The sequence below is a fragment of the Paralichthys olivaceus genome, chromosome 23 (genome assembly GCF_024713975.1).
Source record: "Paralichthys olivaceus isolate ysfri-2021 chromosome 23, ASM2471397v2, whole genome shotgun sequence".
Taxonomy (NCBI): domain Eukaryota; kingdom Metazoa; phylum Chordata; class Actinopteri; order Pleuronectiformes; family Paralichthyidae; genus Paralichthys; species Paralichthys olivaceus.
In genome coordinates, this window is record NC_091115.1 from 11,738,137 (window position 1) to 11,763,175 (window position 25,039).

Genomic DNA, 25,039 nt, shown 5'->3' on the forward strand with positions numbered 1-25,039 from the left:
GTGTCTCTCCCACAATCCAAGACATGCAGATTGGGGTTCGGTTCATTGTACGTGTGAATATGAGTGTGAATGGTTGTTTCTCACTGTAAATTGGTCCCGATTTTTGATTGGCGACCTGTCCACTGTGAACAACCCCTCCCTTTGATCCTAAAGGTTAAGGCCCCATGATCCCACATCCGTAAATGTATCAGTGACCAACTTTCACCTCCCGCGCCCGCAAGCGAGGGGGTGAATGAAACATGCGCTTCCTGTGGCGCAGAAAATCCCAATGTGGCTTTGCGTGAACTTGAGCTGTGATATTCACTTTGTATTTGCATAAGTGTGAACTGAGTGATATAGATGTAAAATAACTTAACAAAGGAGAAAATATTAATTTACCAAAGGTAAGCCTTTAAAAGGTTAAATGCTGCGAAATAAAACCTGCCTGGTGACAAAAATATCTTGGCCAAACAAATTTAATTTGAGGCTTAGTATTTTAGCAAAATGTATACATTTTAGAGAGTAATTTTAGTTAATTTATTCAGTGTCATTTACAGAGTGTCACTTCAAAACCACCTTTTATTTATTTATCATTTTTAAAGAAGCCCAGTTCTCTGACTGAGAGGAAGTCGACCATGTACCACGAGTCGAGAAAGAGACACTTCTCTGAGACAGAGAAAGTCTCACAAAAAAAACATCTGGATCAATGGAACTACATCCACACCGTGGGGAGAAAGCTGCCATTGGCTGCTTTGGACAGAACTTTGGACTCAATGCGAGTTGGCAAAGGAGGCCTGCGGCGGAGTGGAGTCCTTCACTTTTAAAGCGAAGTCCACGCAGAGTGCCCCAGACATTTTGGTCATTCACTGAATAACGTTTTCCATTTGCAGTCGTCCTTCACAGAAATAACTGGTATTTGTCACGTTACCTTGCAATCAGACAGACGGAAATTTCCACTGCCTGAATCCAGTACACGGACTTCATCTCTACTGTGGCACTTAGACAACTCGCTTGCCGAAAAGAAAAGAAAAACAGTGTCATTTAAGCCAAATTGCAATGGATGTAGAAAGTGTGAAACATCTCTCGCAACTGTCATTCAAGAGGTGTGATAAATATGGTTCACTCTCTGTCCCTTGGAAAAATTAATATTGAAAAGTGGTTGTAGTGGTTGAAGGTTACAGGAGGAGCACAAAGTGTAAACACGTCTTCATGGCCATGCATCACCATAGAAATGGAGTGAGATTTGGTGGAAACGCAGAATGTGTCAAACCGCCCACTTTCTTATTCCTGCACCGAAGACAAAGTGCTGAAACGTCCTTGAGTGAGAAGGTTACACAGCCAACCGTGACCTCTGACCTTCCAGTGGAGCGAGAGAGAGAGTGGGAGGTGCTGAGTGAGAAAACCCTCCCGGGCTGGTTCGCCCTCACACGAGGTGTCACAGTGATCTCATGTGGCTGCAGACAGGTACTGCAGTGTGGAGCCAAAAAGGGAAAGAAATGAAGTGGAACAGACAAAGAGAAAATAGCTTAAATTCATTTACTTAAATTAAAAAAATGTACATCACATTATCCTTTACAATAGACATGTCCTTTAAAAACTCAGTGGTTTTCCTTTTCTTCACTGTACATTTCAATAATCTGTATACAAATTCCTCTTTGACAAAAAGAAAAAAAAGTCCTTACAGTGACCGTCACGAATGACAAATTATTTACTCATCGTAATGATTCCCAGTAACACTTGGGTTTTAATTGGAAACTCACAGCCTGTACCAAATCCCATGAGCTTTGTGTCCGTCCAGAGGAAAAAGGACTGAATCCTTGAGATTCTTGATTTGTTTTGAGCTTTTACATTCACCTCATCATGTCAGGTGCACAGTAAATTTGTTCACGGACCAAAATGAGACGTTGTTTGTATGTTGAAATACTTTTGGAAAACCCTTACCTAACATTTACACACAGTTAGAGGAACTACATATTTAATACAACAGCGAGGACACCAGCTTCAATGGAGGGGACCTTGAAAAGACAACACCACTGTTTTTGACTCAGTCCCTCCCTGATTATGACGGCAGTAACCTTTCTCCATTGTTTACCAGTAGCGATACACACAGTGTGGCAGTCGTTATGTATCTGACCAGTCATGGCATTAAAGGAATATTGCAACATTTTGGAGAAGGAGCATTTCTTGCAGGGTGATTATGAAGCTACAAACAGCAGTTGGTCAGCTGAGCTCAACACAGGGTCTGAAAACAGTCAGACACAATAAGTCCAGCTGTCCAAAGGTAATAAAATCTTCAATAGACGTGAAGTGAACAAATGGAAACAGTGTTTTATGAACACCTAACAAGCTGCTGCACACAAGTCCAGTTTTTAATCTTAAAATCTTCAGAACCCACGCACTCGATGATCTGGCCACAATGTAAAGCCACACCCTTGCCGATTGAGGGACAACTATTCATTTGTGCAGACGTCACAGTAGCATCTACATCTAATTCCCAGCAAGAAAGCAAGTGATCTAATTTTCCAATATTACCAAAACTGTTTCTTTAAGTCATCTGCAGGACACTTTCCTCTATAGTGCACACATTTGATTTCCTTTTAAAAACAATACATATCAAGCTGTTGTTCTATTCGTCTTTCTCTAGAATTTTCAAAAAAGGTCGCAATGAACAAACGTAACGTCAAAAACACTAATGTTGCCATTTCAGTCCATCGTGACCATCTCTGCTCTGTGTGAAGCCTGAGAATCTGGTGTTATACTGCAACTTACACTACATCGTAACCAAGTACTGTGATGTTGGATATGACAGTTTACATGCTGTATGCGCTTTAAAATACTGCTCCTGTCGCTATGGGTTCAGTTTCCTATTGGTTGAGCAGAGATAGTCAAGTGGTGCGGAGCCAATGAGACGTTAGTTCAACAACAGTGTAGCCGTCCAGTCTTCATAACTCCAGAGTCAAAGGAATTCAAACTGGGTTCTTAAAAACAAACAAAATCATATTTACAAGCATCTGTAAACATCAGCGTAGGCAGAATATGGCAGACAGAAAATTAAAGATTTGGCAAAAGAAAAAAGACAATAAAGAAACGTGATACATTCTGTGCTTTATCTGAGTGCAGCCTCGTCAGGGTCAGCGAACCCCCGGAGAGCTGATTTTCAGAGTTAACAGATTACAAAAGGCTTCAGGTAAAAGCTTTAAGACTACGACGAGCCGTCCGATCACACAGTGAGACAGCATCCACTGATTTCATCTGCTCGGGTTTTCCACTGTTCATGGAATCAATTTGATTCCTAAACAAAAATAGACATCCATGTGTGGAAAGGCAGCCTATTAACTAACAGGCCAAATACCCATGAAAAATAAGAATAAGGTGGTTGTTTGAACTGGTCCGTTGCAGCTCTGGCAACTTCATATCCAGTCCCCTGACTATGATTAATAATAATGACGAGAGGATTTGAACAGACTTCATAAGAAACCTTGACATTTTGGATTGAGGGCAGTTCTGAAGGGCAGAGAACTGAAAATAATCTGGTGTTCTTGAGAAAGGGGGACACATCAGTGATTAGGGATTGTTAAAGTAGAAGAACGTGTTCAGTGAATGAAAAATAAAAGTCAAGGTCTCCCTTTGAACAGTGTTTTGTAAGATTTACAAGGAAACTAAAGCCTGTGCTGCTGGGCATATAGTGAATAAGTGATGGGAGTGTGGAGTCGCTACCCTACCGTCTCTCATAATAAAATCTGAAGATTAATCAAGAGCTCCAGTCTTACAACTCGTCTCACAAAACACAGTCAAGTGTCCGATGAAGTTTGGCATTATATTTCTACATATCGCACCGTTCCACAAGCACAAAGACCGGCTTTATGCTCGGGAAAGGTGTCCTATAATAAAGTGACGTTGAAATATTCAGTCTAGACATTTATCCGTATACTTCATAAAAAGTACGTTTCGAGGATCTGGAACAAAGTGGAAGAGCAACCAGATGATGACTCACTGTGGCATTACATGCAAGCAGAAACAAGAACGAATGAAAGAAAACAATTAGGCATGTCTTTGTAGCTCATAATCCTGCTTTTGGATTTTTTAAAAACAGCTCATCTAACCTCGGGGAGCCTCACCAGCTGGCATCTACTGTAAGTGAGAACTACCAATCAGAAGAAGTTGACTTTCACAAATATTTCTGCTCTTGTGTCGGATTAAATTGATATTTGAGGCCTGGATTTTATGGCTCGGGTTTGAAGGTCGTCTGACTCAGAGAAACACCCTCACTGTGGTCGACATCAATCCTGCGTTAATACAGAGTGCTCAGGCTGCGTTCTGAGTTGCCCCGGCCAGCGGCCGGCTACCACCTGCGCCGACTCAAATAGAAAAACAGAAACACAAGAGGACGTAAATGGCAGCTTTGGATCTATCTGCCAACACTGACATTGGATTTGAAATATATTCACTGCAACACGTGTCAGAAACTCCAGGTGACGGTCTAATAAAGTGCAGGGAGAACACCATTGAGGGAAAATAAGAAAATCTCAGTATACATGTACAGATTGTGCCTTGAAAACAGAAGCTGAGACATGGGAGGCTGTGTCCTCCACTGTGCCTCTAAATGGCAGTCAGTGTTGTGCTCACATCTCCAGGACCAACAGCTACGAAAAGACAGAGACATTTCAAAATAAAGGCATTTGTTGAGAAAAAAAAACCTCGCTGTACATTTCACATATGCACACTTACAAACACAGAAGCGGATACTGAAAGCAGCGCGTTTTCTGTTTGTTTTCGGAAGCTGCCGTCACGTGTCTAAAAATGAAAGGGGAAATCCAGGAGTTAGACAGCAGCAGTGTCAACGAACAGAAAGGCTCCCTGTCAGTCAAACAGTGATCTGACGCTCTCACAGCTGACGCACATTTAAACACACAAAATCACTGAGCACTCACACTTGTGCACTCCTTCAGTTTTGTTGGGCGATGCCAAGAGGCACCAATCAGCCAGTTTAACGTCAAAATATATATAGTGGTTGTTTTTACACTGATGTATGAGGCTAGACTTACAGATATACAAAAACTGGCAGTTGAAGTTCCTTTTATTCGTCACATCTGCCAAGGTCGTCATGTTTTTGTTTGTCAGTTTGTCAGATTATGCAAAATGCATTTCCACAAAACTTGGTGGAAGGACCCAATACATTTATCATTTAATAACCATAAAATAATTAATTCATCTTGAGGAAAAATATCAGGCATATCTAGGTGTGTGTGTAATTTGGTGCTGCTTGATTGAATTTAAAGGGGACTGTTGGGCCTTGGCAGAGGGATGCGCTCTACTTATACTAGTTTTAGGATTTTTACAGCCAGGTGGAGAACTTTTTGAAATCTTCCTACTATAGCGAACCACTGACAGTGACATTAACCCACCCCCAAAATACACACACACACACACACGTGCATACACACAAGTAAGTCAGACACCAGTCACCAGTTGGTCAGTCAGGTGGGAGAGGAGAACCAGCCCCCTCACCAGCCATCTGCTGATTGATAAAAACCACACTTTAGCCCCTCACCCTGGAAAATATGATCCATTGTCCCACACACCCACAAAGTATGTCCAAATCCCGTCTACACCCCCATATTCCCTCAGACGTGGCCTGGACAGAGAAGCCGCCTATCAAAGCCAACTGACGGCCACCAATGAGGAAGCTGGTGCACGTCACAAGAGGAGCAGGCTCTCGCAGAGCAGAGGGGTGTGGTGTTTGAAAGTATCTGCCATTCCAGAACAAACTCAGGAGGCTCTCTGCCTCAGACTGAAGCCCCAGTGCAGAGACGTGCTGCAGGGATGGAGTCTGTCTAGAGCTCTGCACTGGCTGGTGGTTTGGTGGTGGTCATGATCTTCATGTACTGTGTGAAGATGGCCTCGAAAGCCTCGTCTCTGTGGATCATGGCACCAAACACCAACGGCTGGAAACAGAGATGCTGAGTCATTAAACATATGTACAGATTATATGTTATGGCTGCACTGAGCAAATCAAAACGGCCACCATAAAATAAAATTAAAAAAAGAACATGTGTAAACTGTATTTACTGAACATGTAGTCACATTTCTGAAGTCTGCAGGATTTCTACACTGACCTCGTGTTTCCACTAGGAGCTGCTAATTCAGGTATTCAGTCTAGATAACTGAAAACCTGATCAAACACATTTTAAATTCATATACATGGAAACATACATGTTGTTACATGTTGTGTTAGATCTGATCTACTGTCTAAGTCCGGTCAATTATTGAATGAAGGAAAGCACAACAGGTCACTTTTGTAAAACTTAATATAAATAATAATAATCAAAACAACATCAGATTAGTGCTGAAGAGTCACCTTCTGGGTGGAAGGAGTTGCTATGGAGATGCCCATCCCACTTCCTGGCAGGACCGACAGTACTTTGTACTGATGAGATTAAGTTAAAAACACAAAGAAGAGTATTTAATGGCACAGACTCTCCCAGTGAATCACTCGGCAGGTAAATAACCTAATGCTAGAAATGTATCACATTCACCAATGATCAAGTGAGATCAATAGTGACAGTTAAAGGATGCAATGAAGTCTACTGTTGTGAATTAAGCTAATTAATAACAAACTGTACAATAAAAAAATACATTTATACATCTCTTCACAAAAAAATGTATCAATCAACATAACAAAGTAATTAATCATTAGGTATTATACTGGCTAATAAAATGAGGAATTATTTACCAAAAAAATCCTGTTATAATATTTAAATAATTAATGCATATGTTTATATTACAAATGCTATTCAAATTCTTTATTATCATTTCCATGACACTTGTATGTTTAGCTGCATTTGCAATAGTTAACCTACCTGAAACACTTTTTAAATTAGAAATTAAATATGATTAAGAGTGATTACCTTTTGTATGTCCGTGATGTCCACCAGCTTTATAACTTTATTCTTTTTAGAGGCGCTGGATCTGGAGCTGGAGCTCTCAAAGCACAGGTAACTGTGAGGGAGAGAGGGATGGAGAGAATGACTAGTTGAAAGGAGCTCTTTGAAAAAACCAGCAGGGCAGCAAAACAGACAACAACCTTAATGGACTACTTGTCAGTTCAATATCCGAAGAGGTGAAGAGATTTAAAGATCAGACATATTCTCAGGAGGAGGCCTGTTCTCCTTGATACACTGTTATCTGAACGATTGACACATGCACACAGGGAGGGAGAGAGAGAGAGAGGATGTGGTGAATCACTATAAAGAACGTAACACCACATCCTGCGCTCAAGTGATTCCTCGTCTCTGCTCCCTCTTTTGAAGTGACTTCTTTTTCTCTGTTGCATTTCACGATAAAAGATGCTCTCATGAGAGACGATGCCCCACTTACTTCTCTGTGACGTAAAGCACTCCGTTCCTGATGTAGTCTGTAGGCATCTTCCTGTCTCGGTTAATCAGGCAACACCTCCAGCCGTTCTCACACACTGAGAACACACGGAAGAGAGAAAATTGAGAATTTTGTTTGTACAAAAAACATTTTGAGAACTTCTGTTTTTCCTCTCAAATCTTTCAGAGCCATGCTTAAGAAAACAGATGCACGGATTTTTGTTATTATTGCTTTTTAAATTTTGCAGTAAGGTCTCTCACCAGCCAGAGGGCGCTCTGACTCTGACAGGTTGAAAATCTCATGAAAGGCTCCCTTCTTGGTGCTGTGGGAGCGACCAGTCTCCTCCTCTCTGCTCACCCCACATGGGACAGTGGCAAGGCTGCTGCGAGACACTACCGGCTGGACCTGGAGAGACAGTGGCACACAATAGAGAGGGAAGGCGGGAAAGGAGGGAGGGGTGACAGAGAACCAAGGGTGGGGGGGAAACACACAGGATGATGGGAAGTGAGAGAAATGGCCACGGGGGAGGAGAGATAGATATTGTGATGGAGAGGGAAGAAGGGGGAAGAACAGGGAGAAAGATTTAGAATCAACCATCGCTTTAAGCTATGTGGAAACCATCCACTGGGACTGCACGTTTCCAGATCTGTTGGGACAAGTGGCCAAGCTTGAATCAGTTCAGCTTGTGATGCCGCATCATGTGCTTCTCTGCATGTGCACTTGTTTGCAGCAGGTGTGACATGCAAAGCACAGAGTGAGGCCATCATTCATTCATTATACAAACACTGTCTGTAAAGAAAACGAGTCAAATATGTGAAAATTAAAGCAACACTTTGCAACTTTTACTGAGCAACAGCGCCCTCTGCAGCCACACATGCAGATTAATTCAGTTAGGCAGAGCTCAGACTGCGTCCCACTCACTGAACTGAAACACCTGAACGCTGAATGTTACCCATGATCCCCGGCTTCCTGAACCAGAACAGCTGCTGCTGTATGTCAACACCAAACTCTGTTTAGAATTTCTCTAATATTTTAAGTAAAGTCTCGGCACTGAATATTAGAGACAAACACTCTTTTTTCAAGTCTTTTGAACTCATCTACAGTTCAGCATTACTCACTTGTCAGGTCTGATTCTGGAAATTGAACCTGCGACTATCTCGCAGGGGATCGTACCACTCACCCAAAGTTAAATGGAGCAAGAACAGATGTTAAGAGTGAGGAGCAGGAATGAAAAGTAAATAAGTTCCAAAGTGTTGCTTTAAATTTACATATGAATGTGTTTGTATGTCTAACTTCTCCTAAAAATATCCTGCTTAATGTATTGATGACTAACACTCTGGATCTGGTTTACATTATAAGAGGTTACAGGTAATCAACTGACATTTCAGTTCAAAATGCATTTGCATTAAAGGGTAATTACATAACTACATACAGCGGGGAACAGCAAGGACTAAATGAGCTAATATGAAATTACAGCGGACAAGGAGCTATTCTACGTGCATGTAAACTACTCGGTAAACACACTGTTATTTCTCACAGAGCATCTATGTCAATGGATCAAAAATGTCAGTTATCATAGAAACGTTTATATATGGACAAAAATAGACCACTGGGATTTTTATGAGTTACAATTTAAAATCTATTATTAAATTGTAGGTTACAGGCTTTAATGAGATTTTGATCCATTCTGTTTGCGATCACCGACGCCCAGTACCAAGGTGTGTCAGGCATCTCACACGCGTGCACGCGCACACACACACACACACACACACACACGCTTAGAGGTGAGCTGGCAGCACACCCAGGCACTGAACACACACCAGAGTCCCTACCTTCTCAATGCCAGAGAGCTGAGAGACAGAAACGACAGAGTAGACCTGTGACTGAAGCCACAGTAAAGACACACAAATGCTCACACACTCAAACTGACACATGCAGACACTGAGTGGTGTCCGCACATAAAGAGCACGGCCAATAAGTTGGTGCAATGTCTTATTGGTAGGACTCGTTATGTTTCCATACTTCTCTCAAACATGAAACATTTACGAAACATTTTCCCTGATCTGCAGCTAAAAGATGAGCTCATATAATATTCTGCCACCAGAGCATGACATATCATTTGTACATCAATCTGTGTTAAATTAAATTATACACATTAAGTTGCGTTTTTTAACATTTTATTACAATAAGCTTCTTTGCTTAATTGCCTCGATGTCGTTTGCAGTCATGAGCCAAATTCAGAGATTTATGGCTATTGTGTTCACTCAGCTTGCCTCACAATAGTAGTTTCTGAAAGTTCTGTGACACAAATGCAAACCCTCTAAAGACTCAAGTGTTTTAACTTCATATTTTTAGGTTAGCGACACAGAAAACTCAAGCTGAAGGGGAGCAGAAATAATCCCCCAAGTATTTTGATCATATATTATCTTAGACAGGATTCAGACCGTGTGTGTGTGAGAGAGAGAGAGAGAGAGAGAGAGATAGTTTAGAAACACAAAGCCCTGTGAGAGGACTGAAGGGAAGGAGGTGATAAAGATGTGTTTGAGTTTTTCGCCCTCTTACCCGCCGTGACACAGTGGCGTTGGTCCTCTCTTTTAGCTGGGGGTCGGTGGGGAGGCTGTTCCACACGATGTGAGGCGTGTCGTACTTGTCCCGCAGCTTCGGACAGCTCTTAAAGAGGAAGTCTATGATGAAGAACTTGATGCCGGCATACAAGCCTGGAGAGAGAAAACAGAAAAAAATAGGGAAGAGGATGGAAAAAAGTGTTGCTATGGAAACAGAGGTGATCAACTCAATCTTGTATAGTGATGCTGGTAAAAAGATAAGTCACGTCCTCCTTTCAGAGTCCTCAAATAAACTTTGAGACTTTACATTTTCCAGTTCATTTCAAACCTTTGTGCCACTCAAGGTGCTGCTTTTTGTGTCTTTCACATCATTTAATTTCATGGTCAAAATTCTTTTACATCATTTACTTATCAATATCTTGCACATTTCAGTATTTTTATCGGAGCTGAACCTTTCATTTATATTCAAGTGTTAAGGACTAAAGAGCAGTTTTGAATAATAAAAGCCTTGAATCATACTGTAGATATTTCAACACAACAGGGAGAAAATGGGTTATGAATATACATATGGAGTCAGCCCTTTTTAAACTAACTTGAAAACCCCAATAATAAACATTGATAATTAGCACACAGCAAATATATTGAATGTAGTCACCAATAGTTGCCTGATTATCAGACTGAACTGCCATTTTGTTCAATTGCAGTCTTCCTACTGTACTCATGTCAGTCAATTTGTTGATTAAAACTTGTGATTAAAACTTCATGTTGTTTTTTTTCCCATCATTTTGCATCTATGTCATTTTAGTGAACATTTACGCTGCAGTTGCCTCCATTAGCGTCCACTGATCAATGACAAATGAGTTTCCATTCACTGTCATGCTACAACTACATGGACAGCTGCATCGATGTCATCCACACTTGTCCTCATTGTACTGATCTATTTTTATTTATTATAGCTAGTTAACAATGCATGCAAATGACGTCCCTGTGCGTAACTCCACCTACTAAGCTCTGATTGGTGAATCAATTTAAGATTGTAAATATCCTTTCATCATTTTAGCGTTAACACCTTTAAAGAAATACGAACTCGCAGCACGTCAGAGACCAGATGAAGAAATAGCTGAAACTAACACAGTCAGAGAAATGCCTACACCCTGCAGCTGCCCCTCACAGGCACAGAGAGGGTGGTTACACAAGTGCTGTATGAATGTATTTGTTTGTGTGCGTTGGATTGAGAAAAAGTATTTGCTTTCATTCAGAGCCAAATGCAGTAAACATACAGTATGTGACACAGATAAAGAGGCTTTGCGTGTGTGCATGTATAGAGCATTCAGAAGGTATTCAGACATTTTGTTATGTTTCAGTTTGATGCTAAAATCATTTAAATAAATGTTTTCCTCATCACTCTACACTCGATTGATCCTGGTGCACTGAGTGGCAATGATTTTAGCATAAAGCTGAAGCTGGACAAAATGTTAAAAAGCAAAAGGGTTCTGAATTGTTAATAACTACTTTCTCTCACCAATCATGAAGCCCATCAGTTTGTATGGCAGGACGCAGGAGGTGATGAAAGCCATCCACAGGCAGATGTAAAGTTTTCTGGTGCTCTCTGGCTGCACCCACATGAACAGGCTGACGGGCAAATGCAACGATCACACACGAAAGAGAAGAGAAACACAATCTAAATCAATATTTGAGTTATTTAGTTACGCTGCTTACAATGCAGATCTTTTTTTTTAAACTTACTTCTTTATCTTCTCCAAAACATCGGCCATCTTACCAAAAAGGTTCTGCAAAGAGATTTGAATCACTGTGTGAACCAATACAAGTTTCATTATCTGTGTTTTTAATCCAGCAGGAATCGTGATGCGGGTTGTACCTGTGCTTTTTGTGCAACGTCAAGTACAAGCTGGAACTTTTCAGACACTGTCAAGTCTTCCTTTGGAGGCTCCTGCATAAATGATGAAAGACACGTTGACCGCTGCTGCTGGACAGATTTGTGTTTCTGACAGACAGGAAGCTGTTGTCTTACCGTGGGTTCAGACACCTCAGGCACTATGCTCCACTGGATCCTCCAACCTCTGGAAAATTGGAAGAAAATGTGAATTCTGTAGATTTAAGATTTTTGTGTGTATAAAACTAGACCACCGAACTTCGACCACTGAATTTTGTGTTTTCAAGATCTTTAAAACCACCAGTGTGATTAATTGCCTTCATTTCGTCTTAATACCGGAAATAAAATAGACTTTAAATGATTTGATTGTGTTTGCAGCTGTAAATGAAGGCTGGTGTTTAGCTTGTTATAATGTATTTGTCTTCTGTGGTGCTTTATTATGATCATAAACACAGGCGTGTGTGCAGGTCTTAAAAATCTTTCATTATAACTATGTTTACTGTGTGTCCACAGAGAGCATCTTTTCACCAGTAAGCCAGGAGTAGCCTCGGATATTAAGTTAAATACGGTATTAGACAAAATGTACAGCTAAAAAACAAGACATCCGTGTGGTAACCATATATTAAAATCTCTCTCTACTAGAGCTGCCCCTTGAATAGATGGGAAATGTTCTTACCTGGCGATGAGGTAATTTAAGGACAAGCGCAGGATAGCCAGGAAGAGGAGCATGGGGATGGCCCAACCATGCCATGCAGCATTCATATAGATCTGCAGACACAAGGAAGTACAGCTCAGTGTACAGCAGTTTATCATTCGGTGCAGTGACCATGGGAGATTCATTAACTTGAATTATTTCAGCCAAAAATGACGTTGAATTGCTAAAACAACTTATTGTACTTTCTGTATTCTTGTAGAGGCCTTACATTAAAGTAAAAAGATCTCACTCTTACATCATTTAAGTATATTTTTAGGTACTAGCTGTATTTGACGGACATCTGCATAAGAAAACTGTGTGGTTTGACAGGGAGAATCTAGAGATGGTCTGTAATGACGATTTGGGAGGATCACTCTCACACAAGCATTTTGATGTGATGCTATAAGTCAAATGTGAACACAAGATCACCAGATATAGAGAAAGACTTCCTGTGTATGGCCACAATATGTGGGTTGAACTATCTGATTAAACTTTGCAGTGTTTGGTTGAGCAAGAACTATTCCACCATTGATTTCCCTACACAGATATAACATTTTGAGCTGCTGGCTATAGATATATATATAGACCTCCCTTTTTTCTCTCAATCAAATGATGTCATATAAATGATTACAAATACAGTTTTATTTGCATAGCACTTTTCTAACTATAAGTCTAAGTGCATCAAAAAAGGATAACCAAAACAACAAACATAAATTAAGTAGAATCAGGAGTTAGAAAAGTGTACACTCACAATGAAGGCAATAGCTGAGGTGTAGACAGAGTGCCAGTTAGATAAGGCGGAGAGGTTCCTTAAGAAGTTGGTGACAGGTCTGGCTCCTCGCTCTGAAACAACGATAGAGGAATCTTTAGTTGGATTTATGTCATAAAAACACTCTTTACTTTAGAATTGATTTCAAAGCATAAAAAATTGAAAGATTGTTTTTTCGAAGTCAAGTAAATTTTTACTCCTAAATTTCACTTCATGTTAGTCTTGATGTTAGTTGGTGAATCATGGAATGTTCCTGCCGAGGTAAATTTCAGTTGTTGATACATAAATTCCAAACATCTACATATTGATACCAAAAGCAAAGTTAGTGCTCTTATAGTTTTATGTGTATGTGGGGTTTCTGGAATACTCACTGAGTCGTCTCATATTTTCTGTCAACCTGCATGGAAAACACAAAACATGAAGGACAGAACACACACAAGTAGGTGCTTGTGTTCAAACAAAGGTGCACACAAAGAGAACTGCTTTCACTGTGAGAGGAGGTGGTCACAATTTGGCCTTCATGAGTCTGGCATGACGCATTCATCTTTAATAGAAGAGTGAACAGAGAAAACAGTCTGTGATTTCACGTCGTCTCGTCCTGTTAGATAAAAGCTGATCGGAACTAATCAAATGGAGCCATCAACAGACTGCAACTGGAGATGTTAGTACCTTTTAAAAAGGTATATATGGCTGGGATATATTATTATTGGAAGTGCAAGGTGAGAAATTAATATCTTAGATGACTGTTGGGCTGAACTCTGCACCCTCTCTCCACGTCTCATTGAACAAGCAGATGTTGCAACTCAGAGCAGACACTTCATGTACTATACTGAAGAAGCCCTTCACTCACCTTTTTGCACTTAGTGGTTCCTCTGTCTCCACAGTGCTCTCCTCTGGCTGGAAGCGGAAGTCTTCGATGTAAACCCCGAAGCGCTCGTACAGCCACTTCTGCAGCCGTGAACTCCACACCTCCTTCTGCTGTTTCTCTGCTAAAGATTGAAGTTAATGTAAGTTTTTGTTGATGCCTGCAACTCCACAAAAAAAGTACAGTGATGTAAATAATAATAAATAATGAAGGAAAAACATCCTGTGTAGCAAAATCAACTGTTTCACAGCCTTCACTCCGATAAATGTACATTTAAAAAACGTACCCAAGACTCTTACAGACATTGAACTGACAAGAAAAAAACCTAAGGAGGCATTAAGACTTCAAGACCTGCAGGTTTGTTTTATGTGGGGAACTTGCATTAGCTATACCTCACATTTACTTATTTACTTAACATCCCTACATCGTGAAGTGAAGCATGCAGTTTGATATAATGCTCACTAAAGCATAGATCTAACCACTTGTTCAAGCATGTTTGTCTATAGTAAACTTTTTCAAACCATCTAAAGGTTATGTTAGAACAAAAAACATCTTAATTACATTTTCATTCACAATATGGTCCTATAACAGCAGGGCGTACTCGCTATCCCATCCAAACCACAAACTGCTTAATTTCTGCGTCTTCTACACCAACGTTAAAACCTTTTTTTGTACTAGCAAGCATGAGCTGATAGGCCAGGTCAGAAGCTTGCTTTTGTTTACCTCTGTATGAAATCAAGACACATTATTTCAAATACTGCTGTGATTTTAATCTGCCAGGATTATCACTGTGAACGTCTGTGCCATGCAAGATCAAAAAGCCTGACTGGCATAGCAACAGTAACTAAGTGGGGTGAGCTTAGTATACGCAGTGTTATATAAATAATATAAATGACACCCAGTTTAAAATCAATTCAAACACATATGTAACATTAACATTTACGTTGGTTGGTCATTTGTCCACTGCACGTACTGACAGGTTGTACTGAGCGGTGACCACAGGTGACTGTGAGTGAAAAAAACAAAAATAAAATCAGCCTGTGCTTGGTGACACTTTTTTGAATTATGTCATCCCGCCTCTCTCCTTTATCCAACACATGATTCCAACACTTTCTCTCTGTCCTCTAATCCACACCAACACGCCCAAACACACACACGCGCACACACGCACACTTAATCCATTCCAAAAAAACACTGATACCTACACACACTAGTCAGAGCTCAGGCATGTCTGCCCCGGATAAAGTGATCTGCAATCATAACCCATTTTCCAAAATTAGCCACTGTCTCTCCGTCCCTTTCTATCGCTGAAAAAGCACAAACACACACACACACACACACACACACACACACACACACACACACACACACACACAGACACACACACACACACAGACCACATACACTTCCTCTTATGACACTGACAATGGCAGTGCTGATCTATACTCATAACAGTAATTGGTTTTGAAGCAGATCCAATGGTGTGCTTGCTCTTGTTAAAACTAAGTACATGCAGGAAATCACCCTGGAAGTGTGTTTGTCATGATGTAAACTAAGCACTATTATGCTCCCTAGATTAACCAAAGAACACTTCTGACACACTGTGTTCCTGTTCGGCACTCCCCCACACACATCCTCCATCCCCAGCTCCAGAGTGCGCACACACACACTCCTCTTTATTTACATCCCCGCTCGGAAGACGTCAAAGACTTCCTTCCCGACTCGTTTCCTCTCGGCCCTCCTGGTCTCCTGTTCGCTCACCCTCCCCTCTTACTCTTTTTCTTGAGGGCCTTACCTGTTCCATTGTTAGAGGGCGACTGCTGTTTCCGGGGAGGCTGTGGCGGAGAGTCCTCCAGCCTGAGGGGAAGGGAGAGGGAATATTTGTCAAGTCACAGTCTCACTTCTCTATAGTCAAGAGCTGCAGTCTCAACACAGACACGTCTCAGGAAGTCCACGTCAATATGTTAAGAGTTAATGGACTGGACATATCAACAACTGTCAAAAGAGTTAGAGGGACAGAGGATGAGGAGATGCTATTTCAGTCTCCTACCTTTGTAAAGTTTTTTTTTTTTTTTTGAAAAATCAGAGTAAAAGAAAGGGTCAACACCAAGATGTCGGTTGGTCCTTTGATACAATACAACCACCTTACTGCAGGTGAGAGAATTATCAGAGTCTCTTTTCAACTGTAACCCTCACTTATTTTCAGCCTGTGTGACAGGCACTCAACAGAGCTCATATCTCTTCACATATAACTTCACATGCATCTCTCCTGACACAAAACTGAGGTTGACATAAATTAGTTCCCCAAAATCCTGAAGCCTTGAACTGGTTTCTCTCTGCTGGTAGTCACTTCGAGAGCACCAGTGGAATTTCCCCATTGGCAGCCACAGAAGCATCATCTGATCACACCCACACATCACGCACAGTTGTTGTGCACCCTGGGTTTAAGGACGGCTTGGCTGCTGTCAGGAGACACAGGTTTTTCCTGACACCAGCATTGCTACAGTGTCACAGTGTGCATTTGGAGACGCACAGCAAGCGCGTGACTCATTTCTTGTTTTTTTTTTCCACTCTATCAATCACCCCCCTCGCAACACACACACACATGCACCACCTTGTGGAATTCCCTGCTGCTGAGGCGTCTATTTATAACAGAAACCCTGGGCATCACTGGGACCAACACACACACACAAATACACTTGACCCATGATAACCCCCCCACACACACACACGACCCGTGATAAACCCAACTGAGATGAAATATTATGAAGTGCAATGTCATCATTTCCTGTCTTTCCCTTGTTATTACTTCCCACTTCACACATTTCAACCTCATCTCCTATCGCCCACGTCATTGCACTCAACTCCGTGTGTCTCAGTCTTCCTGTTATACCTGGACTTGAGCACCTCATTCATCTTCTGCTCCAGGTCTATCCTCTTGGTTCGCTCCTTATCCAGCTCCTGTCGCAGGGAGTCCACATTTGTCTCCTCCCGCAGCTTCCTCAACTCCTCCTCTGGGAGAAAAAAAAAAAAAGACAAAAACATAAGTTTGAGAGGAAAACAATACAAGTGAAAGAGGCTCCACAAGTGTTCACATGCCAGGATGGTCAATTATGGTTAAGTACTGAAGTCAAACTCTAGTAGTCAAGGTGATTTAAAAAAATGCCTCTTATGCATCTCTCTCTTTCCATCTCTCCCTCCATCCATCCTTCCCACCTTCACCTGTCCCCCACTCTTCCTCCTCGTCAATCAGCTCCTAGCATTAAGTGGTATCAGGTATCAGGGCTTTGTAAGGCCGGGGTGCAACATCAGCAGCGTTTCCTCTCAGTCTATTGTCCCTGACTAAAGGGACACATGAATATTGGAGGAGGGGGGAGGCAATAAAAGTGGCCACACAAATAAATGAATACCTGAGTTTATTGAGGGGATTATAACCTTAGGCACAAAAACAAGAACAGAGAGGAGTGTATAGAAAATACACTTACTTAATTATTTCTTTAAAAACGTCATACTGAGGATTTGTCAGAACATTAAGCAACGGAACACTATGACATCAATATCTCTCCCAACTAAAAGACAAGACACATAAAAACAAAGATTGTGCATCCCCTGCTAATGGAAATACATATCACGTTGTCCTCCCTTTCTCTTTTCCTGAGATCACTTCATCTCACACACAGTAGGGGATTTGTTTTAAAAGAACTTTGCTGTCAGATTCTCTTTCTTTCTTACTCATCACCTAATCTAATATCTCACCCTCATCTTGTGTCACCTCCCATTAATGCTAATGAAACATTCATTGCCAGCACCTCCTGCAGCTACAGCGTCGGCCACATCACTGGGTGTTCGAAACGAGAGGGGACACATACTGTATCCTCTCTTCCTCATTAAATAAAGTGCACCTGATAAGTACGTTCTTCATTTGTAGTTTTCCTTCCTCTGTGTAATATGAAAATTTCCACTTCTCAAACAATCCTCTGTTGCTCAATTTGTCTCCCTCTCACAAACTCCTGACAAAGTGTGTAAGGTGCAGTATTAATGTTCGAAAACAAGAAAGTGTGTGTGTGTGTGTGTGTATGTGTGCCCGTGTGTACGTAAGAGACACAGAAAGCAAGAGGTTGGCCAAAGGTTGCTATGGGCTAAGCAGCTTAGCGCTGGCTACCCTGTGCCAGGAGATTCACAGCCAACTGTATACCTTTTAGTCAAATGGGTAACCACAGCAACAGTGCACCATGGGTTGTGTAGATAAAACAGGATCAGAAGTTCACAATACAAATATTTACAGCAACATCACAGTTACACTGTTTACATTTTATCTGGTTAGTTTTGGTTTCACATTGTAATTCAGGGAGCCCACTAAAGAATATTGTAATAAATATGTTTGTACTGTTATCACCTAAATGGGCTGCATCTAACTATGCTTGACATTGTTTGGTTTGTCGACTGGTGTGCCTCTGATGCTGACGTGTTGTCAGTTCAGCAGGTAGTCGTCTTTCCATTTAAAGGAGAAAATGAATGAATTGGTTCATTTTCATTGCCACTGTATATCATTATGGTATCAATACCAGTATCACCAACTTCAGGTGCAGTACTCCACACTAGTTCAAATGAATGTCCTCGAGTCATTGTATTGTCTGAGGTAAATTCGGGAACATATTCTATAAGCCACTTCTGCTTCTTTTTCTTCCTCTATCGTTAAATTGTTTCTCAACTTCCTGCATTAATCTGAAATCTGAAAAAAGTGTTTTCACATTGCAAAAGAATGAAAACATGGTTCAATTTGATCTGGACAGAGACCACCTCTTTTAATTGGACCAAATTTTGGTCTCTTGGTCTGGACCTTGCTTTAAGACACCTTCCACACCTGTTGACCTGGTTCAGGATAAACTGAAAAGTCCAAAGGTCCAGAACAAACAAGTCATTAAAATAACTTGTTGCATCGATGGATTATGGCTTAAAATTAATATGGTGAACATGTTTGTAAAAAAATGCGGACGTATTAAATTAAACTTAAGCTTCCACCAGCTCCTGAGGGCAACATCTGAAGAGCACAATTTAATACCTTCACATCGTTGCTGATGTGGTTTAGATGAAAAGAGATTCAGTTCTCTATTTTGTTGTAAATCTAATTTATGATTTACAATAATATATTTGTTTATTCATTCATAATGCTGCTCTCTAATGGCTATACTGTAGTCATACTCTGTTATCCATACCAGATCCTATCCATTCTTTTACCCTCTTTAACCCACACAGTAACTCCCTTCCTTTTCCATGTGTTATCAGTTCCATCATTCCCTGTATAGGATCCTCTACAACTCCTTTGGCCTTTTTCCAGCCTCTTCCTCTTCCCAGCGCCCTCCTTCCGTCCTTTCACACTAAGTATAGCTGTGTTCCAATTCAGGGGCTGCAACCTTTGTCGGCTGCATTCGTAGACTGATTGCATCACAGCGGTGCGACTAGGCTGTCCCAATATGAAGGCTCCTCCAAATGTATCCTTCCAGCCCTGAGCAATGAAGGCTCCACTGGGTGGATCCTTCCAGGCCCAACATATCCCATGATTCATTGCGCTTCAGTGACAAACTGTTTTTCAAAGAGGTAATGGCGGCAAAAAGCGAGGCAAATTTATGTTTAAATGTAAGTACTCTACAGAAGAGCTAACGGTACACATGTTAAAAAACATGTTTACAAATTTCTTTTATTCATCTTAAGAAAATTTTCATCCGTAGCTTTGTTGCTAGGCGACGGCTGTAACGGCAGGACAAACTGGTGATGCAATAGGTAGACCAGACCTTCTCATCTCGGTTTGGCCAACGCAGTTTAGGCGGTCGTTGAAGGATGCAGCCGGCATTGGTTGCATAGACCGGGTCCTCCGCAGGATGCAGCTGCTGAATTGAGACACAGCTTATATCATACCTAACACCAGAAAAAGACATGCCTCATTCCAAGCACCCATAATACTGTATTAGGTGTGGGGCTCAGTCTGTGTGATGCAGCATAGCACAATATGCTATGTGGGACAGACAGAGTACAATCGTTTTTCTGTTCCACAGAGGCCCTCTACATCAGATAGACTATTAATAATTCTGTCAACATGCCCGCACTGCTTCTAAAATTAATCTGTCTTCCATATACAGTGTTTTTGGAAAGTACAGAACCCTTTACTTTTTTACACACTTTATTGTGTTGTATATTGGATTTTAAAGAGGAATAAATTGCTATAATTTGCAGTGAAAACATGTACATCCACGTACTCAACCCACAGCTATCAAATTTAGCTCTGGTTCCTCTCTTGATCGTGTTTGAGATGCTTCTACATCGTGACTGGAGTCACAGATACAGACCCGGTCTCTCAGCTGGCAATGCATCAGCTGCAGGCAGAGCTCAGACAGTGTCTATGTTCTTAAAAGCACAGATCTGCAAAATGCAACTGCCCGTAAATTTCATTCTTCAATGTAGACAAGGCCTACATCAGGAATATTTCTTCAGAATGCAATTCTCCGGTCCATAAAATCTAAACACAAAGGGTGGTGATAAAGGTTAAATATTGCAACATCTGATGTTACAGTTAGTCTGACAAGTGGTGATCATGTCATCATATCTGACCTGTTGTTATCTTTCAGATATACAATGCAAAACCATGTAATCTACAATGTCTACTGTTCCCTTCGATGTAATCTATGAGATCACGCTGTTAGATATTTGCTTATCAAATACAGAGAGATAAAACAGATGTGTATTTAAAACTGCTTATGCAAGAGTAAAGCACAATGTTGCGGTCATAGATTGTTCTATGTGTCCTAAGGTGTAAATGTTTCTTTCCAGGGGGTAGGGATGGATGTAATTAGCAATATTGGCTATAATATCAACCTAGTCTAAATACACTGTACCTAGTAAACCTTCATTTTCATATCAACGATACTGAATACTAGTAATTGGACCATTTATCTGTAACACAAGATACAATAAATACCATGCCAGTCACTTTTAATAGCACTGACCTTCTCTCTCCTGCAGTCTTGGCATGTAACTGCTATCTCTGAGAAAAACTAAATTCAAAACAGCAAGCGTTCTCGAGCAGCAAAAAATACTGGTGTGGAGGATACGTAATTCCAATCTTAGAATGTGACAAGGCCAAGGGGTCTTGGTAAGTTTTGGTAATGCAGTTGATTTACTAAGTAAGAAGTCAAAAGAGGCCAAGCAGTGCTGAAGATTATGTTGGGTAAAATAAACTCAATATTGTCATGTGCTGAAGTGAAATTTGTCTGAATAAATGTGGCAATAATATGAGAACAAATCTCTGCACCTTCTGGTATCGGTATTAAACATATCTTTCTGGACTTCCTAACTACTGGTGCAACTGGGTTTTGGCTTATATTCGGCCAGGAGCCATCTGATGCTAACGTACCCTCTCATTTTATCCACTCTGGTTGTGGGGCCATGTTGGATTATAAACAACCTAGGTTAAAACTGAGGAAATTCAAATTATGAAAAACTCAGTTTTAGGTTTAGGTTAACCACTTGTTGAGATTGATAATGTCTTTCCAGTAAAGACAGGGTTATTGAATTATTGCTATGGACTTTGATTAACCATGTGATTGATCAAACAAAACTGAAGTCTACAGTACCTGCTGACATGAGGCTTGTTTGATTGATTCAATCAAGATAATGTTAGTTTGAAACAGTGCAATGTTACCTAATAAGTTACCTTATTCAAGATTACAAGCTTACGATGAATTCCTGATGCTGAAGCTGATGAAACTTACTGAGGTTGAGGTTACTTTTATGGCTTTTAATCTTATCGACGGCTCCGCTGTACAGAAGCTCGAAGCTGTCAAAGGTGAAATCCTCCATTTTGCATAAATCCATTCGTCTCTGCAGTCGACCTGCCCCTGGGAAGCTCAAACAAGATCTGGACGGCAGAGTGGCTGCCTTGGTCCTCTCTTGAAATTGAGCCACGGCTGCAGGTTCTCCAGGTCTGACCCAGCTTGTATTGCACCGTCTGCTTCCTTTCCTTATGACCTCAATACTCCTCAAAGTTCACAGAAGTTTAGGTTTACGCTCCATGTTTATGTGTCCCATCCAGAGACAAAGCACAGAACAAGGACAGGCTACTCTGTCAATATTTTGACAGGCCTCCACACACACACAGAGCGATTGTCAGTTACCAGAGCTGGTATGAATGTGAAGAAATAGGAGGGTAGAGAGAGGAGGAGCTTTGTTGGGTGGCCAGCAGACTAAGAGGGCCTGGAATCTGAGATTTCTGTGCACACAAGGAGCCGTCTGACACGCGCATCATGCATGTTCATGTGTCAGTACGGGTATATGTGACCGCTCTTATCCGCACTGCCTGTGTGAGCAGGAGTAATGTGTCTATTGTGTTCTAGTTTGTGCGTGTTCACATTTGTGTGCAGCAGCGTGAGTTACTGTACGTACGCAAGCAAAGCAAATCGCTTTTCATCTGAACAGGCAAAGTTTTAAAGAGCTCAAAGGAAAAGTACTGAGAGGGTTTTTCAATCCAGGCCAGAGACAATGGCTCCTTTCATTAAAGGAAGGTGGGGGCACATGGGGGTGAGGGGGGGTTGGCGGTCAGAAAGAGGGAGAGAGAGAGAATCAGCCGCTTCACTTTGGCCTCACATTGTTACCACTCACCACAGTGTTTGTCACAGCCAATCAGCAACTGTCAATACAAAATTCAAGACACTAACCATTAGAAAAAAGAAGGAGCGGACAATGAAGTTTAGAAAACAATATGAAGCCAGCAATGGAAGGTGGAGAGGTTGAGGAAAGCCTAAAATGTATTTGGGAATGAGAGGAAAGACTTCATCTGCCCAATAATGTACACATAATTCGATTAAGAGTATGATCTTATCCAGGTTAAAGTTAACAGAACATTTTTCAGACTATTGTCTTAATAAGGTTAACATCCGAATATTGGTGTCCATATAGAAGTGTCTACTATTAATTAATTTATATTAATGATAAAATTAAGTCATTATTTGAATTAGTTGTGGATTAATATAAATTGACACTTATTTCCAATTTTGCATTGTGAAGTTATTGTTACAGTTTCTCATGTTGTACCAGACGTGAACAAGGTAAGTCCTCTATTTACTGTCTTTTATATCCTCTGTCCTCTCAGTGGCCTCCATCTATAAGTGACCTAGATTTCACTCACTTGTTTGCCTTTTCCACTTCTACAACAATATCCTGACTTTATGGCTAAATCTCAAACTTCACGGTCCTCCTCTCAACATCAAAACAACACACTTTCTGTCTTGTGCCACGGTGCCGTCAGTGACCTCTTGATCACATGGAGCAGAGCCAGACTCCTTGACAGCCTGTGTGTGTGAGAGGGAACTAACAATACGTCTGTCTCCTCTCACTCTCTTTTGTTGCCGTCTGTGTTGTGTTCAAACTCAAATATTTACTAGGGAATGTGAAATAAACATGCCACTAATAATCCAGATAAACAAGTTCCATAATCCAATGTTGTGTCAGCAGGGAGCATAGCATCTGCTTGTTTGGAGAACATTAATGACATCATAGATTTCATTACGTCAAAGTTATCTGGTCAAGGCAGCACAGCTTCCGCCGAGCACTGGGAACTAGGTGGTGTCATGGAAACCACAAGATAAACAAAACACATTTCAAAAGTTTTTGCCAGTAAATTCATGCAAATAATATGAGAAACGTTGCTGTCTTGCTTAAAAGTCCTATGAGAGAATGTACAGTACTTTATGTTTTGGGCATGCTTCCTGGTCAAAACACAGTTTGTGAGTCTTTACAAAGAATTTAGTCTCTCTAACCACATCACCACCTGTTGCATTCTGTCATACTCTGCTGCAGCAAACAAATAATGATTAACTCATAACAGTGCAACAAAAATAACCTGCAAAAATGATGACATGAACTACAACACACTGAGAGAAACTAATGTAAAATTTAACATCGACATTAATACAGAGCTTGCATGAATTTTGGTTCAATTCAACAAACTCAATAATCTAATTACGCAAACCTCTGCTTCTGTCAGGACCCATTCTGCCTCATGGACTTAATTTCCTGGGGAACAGACCTCACCAATGACAGAAGTCTCTTTAGCACTGAGCATGATGTCTTCATTAACATGCAGCATGTACTGGAGCTGCCTATTTAGAGGGAGAATGAATCATCATCACCACCAGAGTACAAGTATGAGTAATGAGGCAGTGTCCCACAGAATACTCAATCACAGATAATTAGCTCAAAGAATTAAAAAAAGAATTTTCAGTTGCTTCCATTTTTCACTGTAGACGTACTCGTCATTACAAAAGTCATAATTACACCCAGTACTGAAATCAATTTCTTTCGAAATATACTTTTAAATTAATGCATTAATAAGATGTTCAGTATTGTTTCTTAGCATTCATCTTATGTAATGTTGTATGTTTGGTACATATCCTATGGCAGATAACTGAAAAATGCAGACATGGTTAGATCATAGCAAGATGTTTTCATTGCTGCTACACACTTTTTCACAGCAGCCATTTTGACTTGAAATAATATGTAAACACAAGTGTTACTAATCACATTCATTGAGGCTCTATCTAAATAGAGCACAAGCTGAAATAATGAGATTAGTAACACTTGTGTACTATTTCATATCAAAATGGCTGCCGTGAAAAGGGTCTTCTCAGTCTGACAGCTGAACTTTTTTAACATCATAAAATGGTAAAGTAAAAATCTGATATTGGTGTTAGCTGTTCAGAAAAGAAGATCTAACCCTTATTTCACCACTTTAATTAAATAACATAACAAAGACTGATATAAATTTGTTTCCCAAACAGGTCTTATTTTAATTCAGACATTATTTCTGCAGTAGCCAGGAAATATTTTAAATTAGCTTAACCATTTTGAA

The 25,039-nt window shown here is 40.7% G+C and overlaps 1 protein-coding gene across 6 annotated transcripts in view; it reads right to left on the bottom strand.

Moving 5' to 3' along the window:
* Positions 1 to 1,501: 1,501 nt before the first annotated feature.
* gramd4a (GRAM domain containing 4a) overlaps positions 1,502 to 25,039 on the bottom strand; it is a 48,389-nt gene continuing 24,851 nt past the window's right edge. For 2 of the 6 annotated variants that reach the window (XM_069520433.1, XM_069520430.1), the window contains 17 exons: positions 17,033 to 17,153; positions 15,935 to 15,996; positions 14,125 to 14,263; positions 13,646 to 13,671; positions 13,257 to 13,348; positions 12,488 to 12,579; positions 11,950 to 11,998; positions 11,797 to 11,868; positions 11,664 to 11,707; positions 11,440 to 11,549; positions 9,916 to 10,070; positions 9,186 to 9,203; positions 7,614 to 7,758; positions 7,357 to 7,450; positions 6,888 to 6,978; positions 6,338 to 6,406; positions 1,502 to 5,924 (listed from right to left, as the gene is read on the bottom strand). In XM_069520433.1, coding sequence (XP_069376534.1) covers positions 5,814 to 5,924; positions 6,338 to 6,406; positions 6,888 to 6,978; positions 7,357 to 7,450; positions 7,614 to 7,758; positions 9,186 to 9,203; positions 9,916 to 10,070; positions 11,440 to 11,549; positions 11,664 to 11,707; positions 11,797 to 11,868; positions 11,950 to 11,998; positions 12,488 to 12,579; positions 13,257 to 13,348; positions 13,646 to 13,671; positions 14,125 to 14,263; positions 15,935 to 15,996; positions 17,033 to 17,153 — 1,490 coding nt within the window. In that variant the 3' untranslated portion in view covers positions 1,502 to 5,813. Of the gene's footprint in view, positions 5,925 to 6,337; positions 6,407 to 6,887; positions 6,979 to 7,356; positions 7,451 to 7,613; positions 7,759 to 9,185; positions 9,204 to 9,915; positions 10,071 to 11,439; positions 11,550 to 11,663; positions 11,708 to 11,796; positions 11,869 to 11,949; positions 11,999 to 12,487; positions 12,580 to 13,256; positions 13,349 to 13,645; positions 13,672 to 14,124; positions 14,264 to 15,934; positions 15,997 to 17,032; positions 17,154 to 21,905; positions 22,314 to 25,039 lie in introns of those variants that run through there. The other 4 variants (XM_069520434.1, XM_069520431.1, XM_020092290.2 and 1 more) reach the window with 4 other exon arrangements.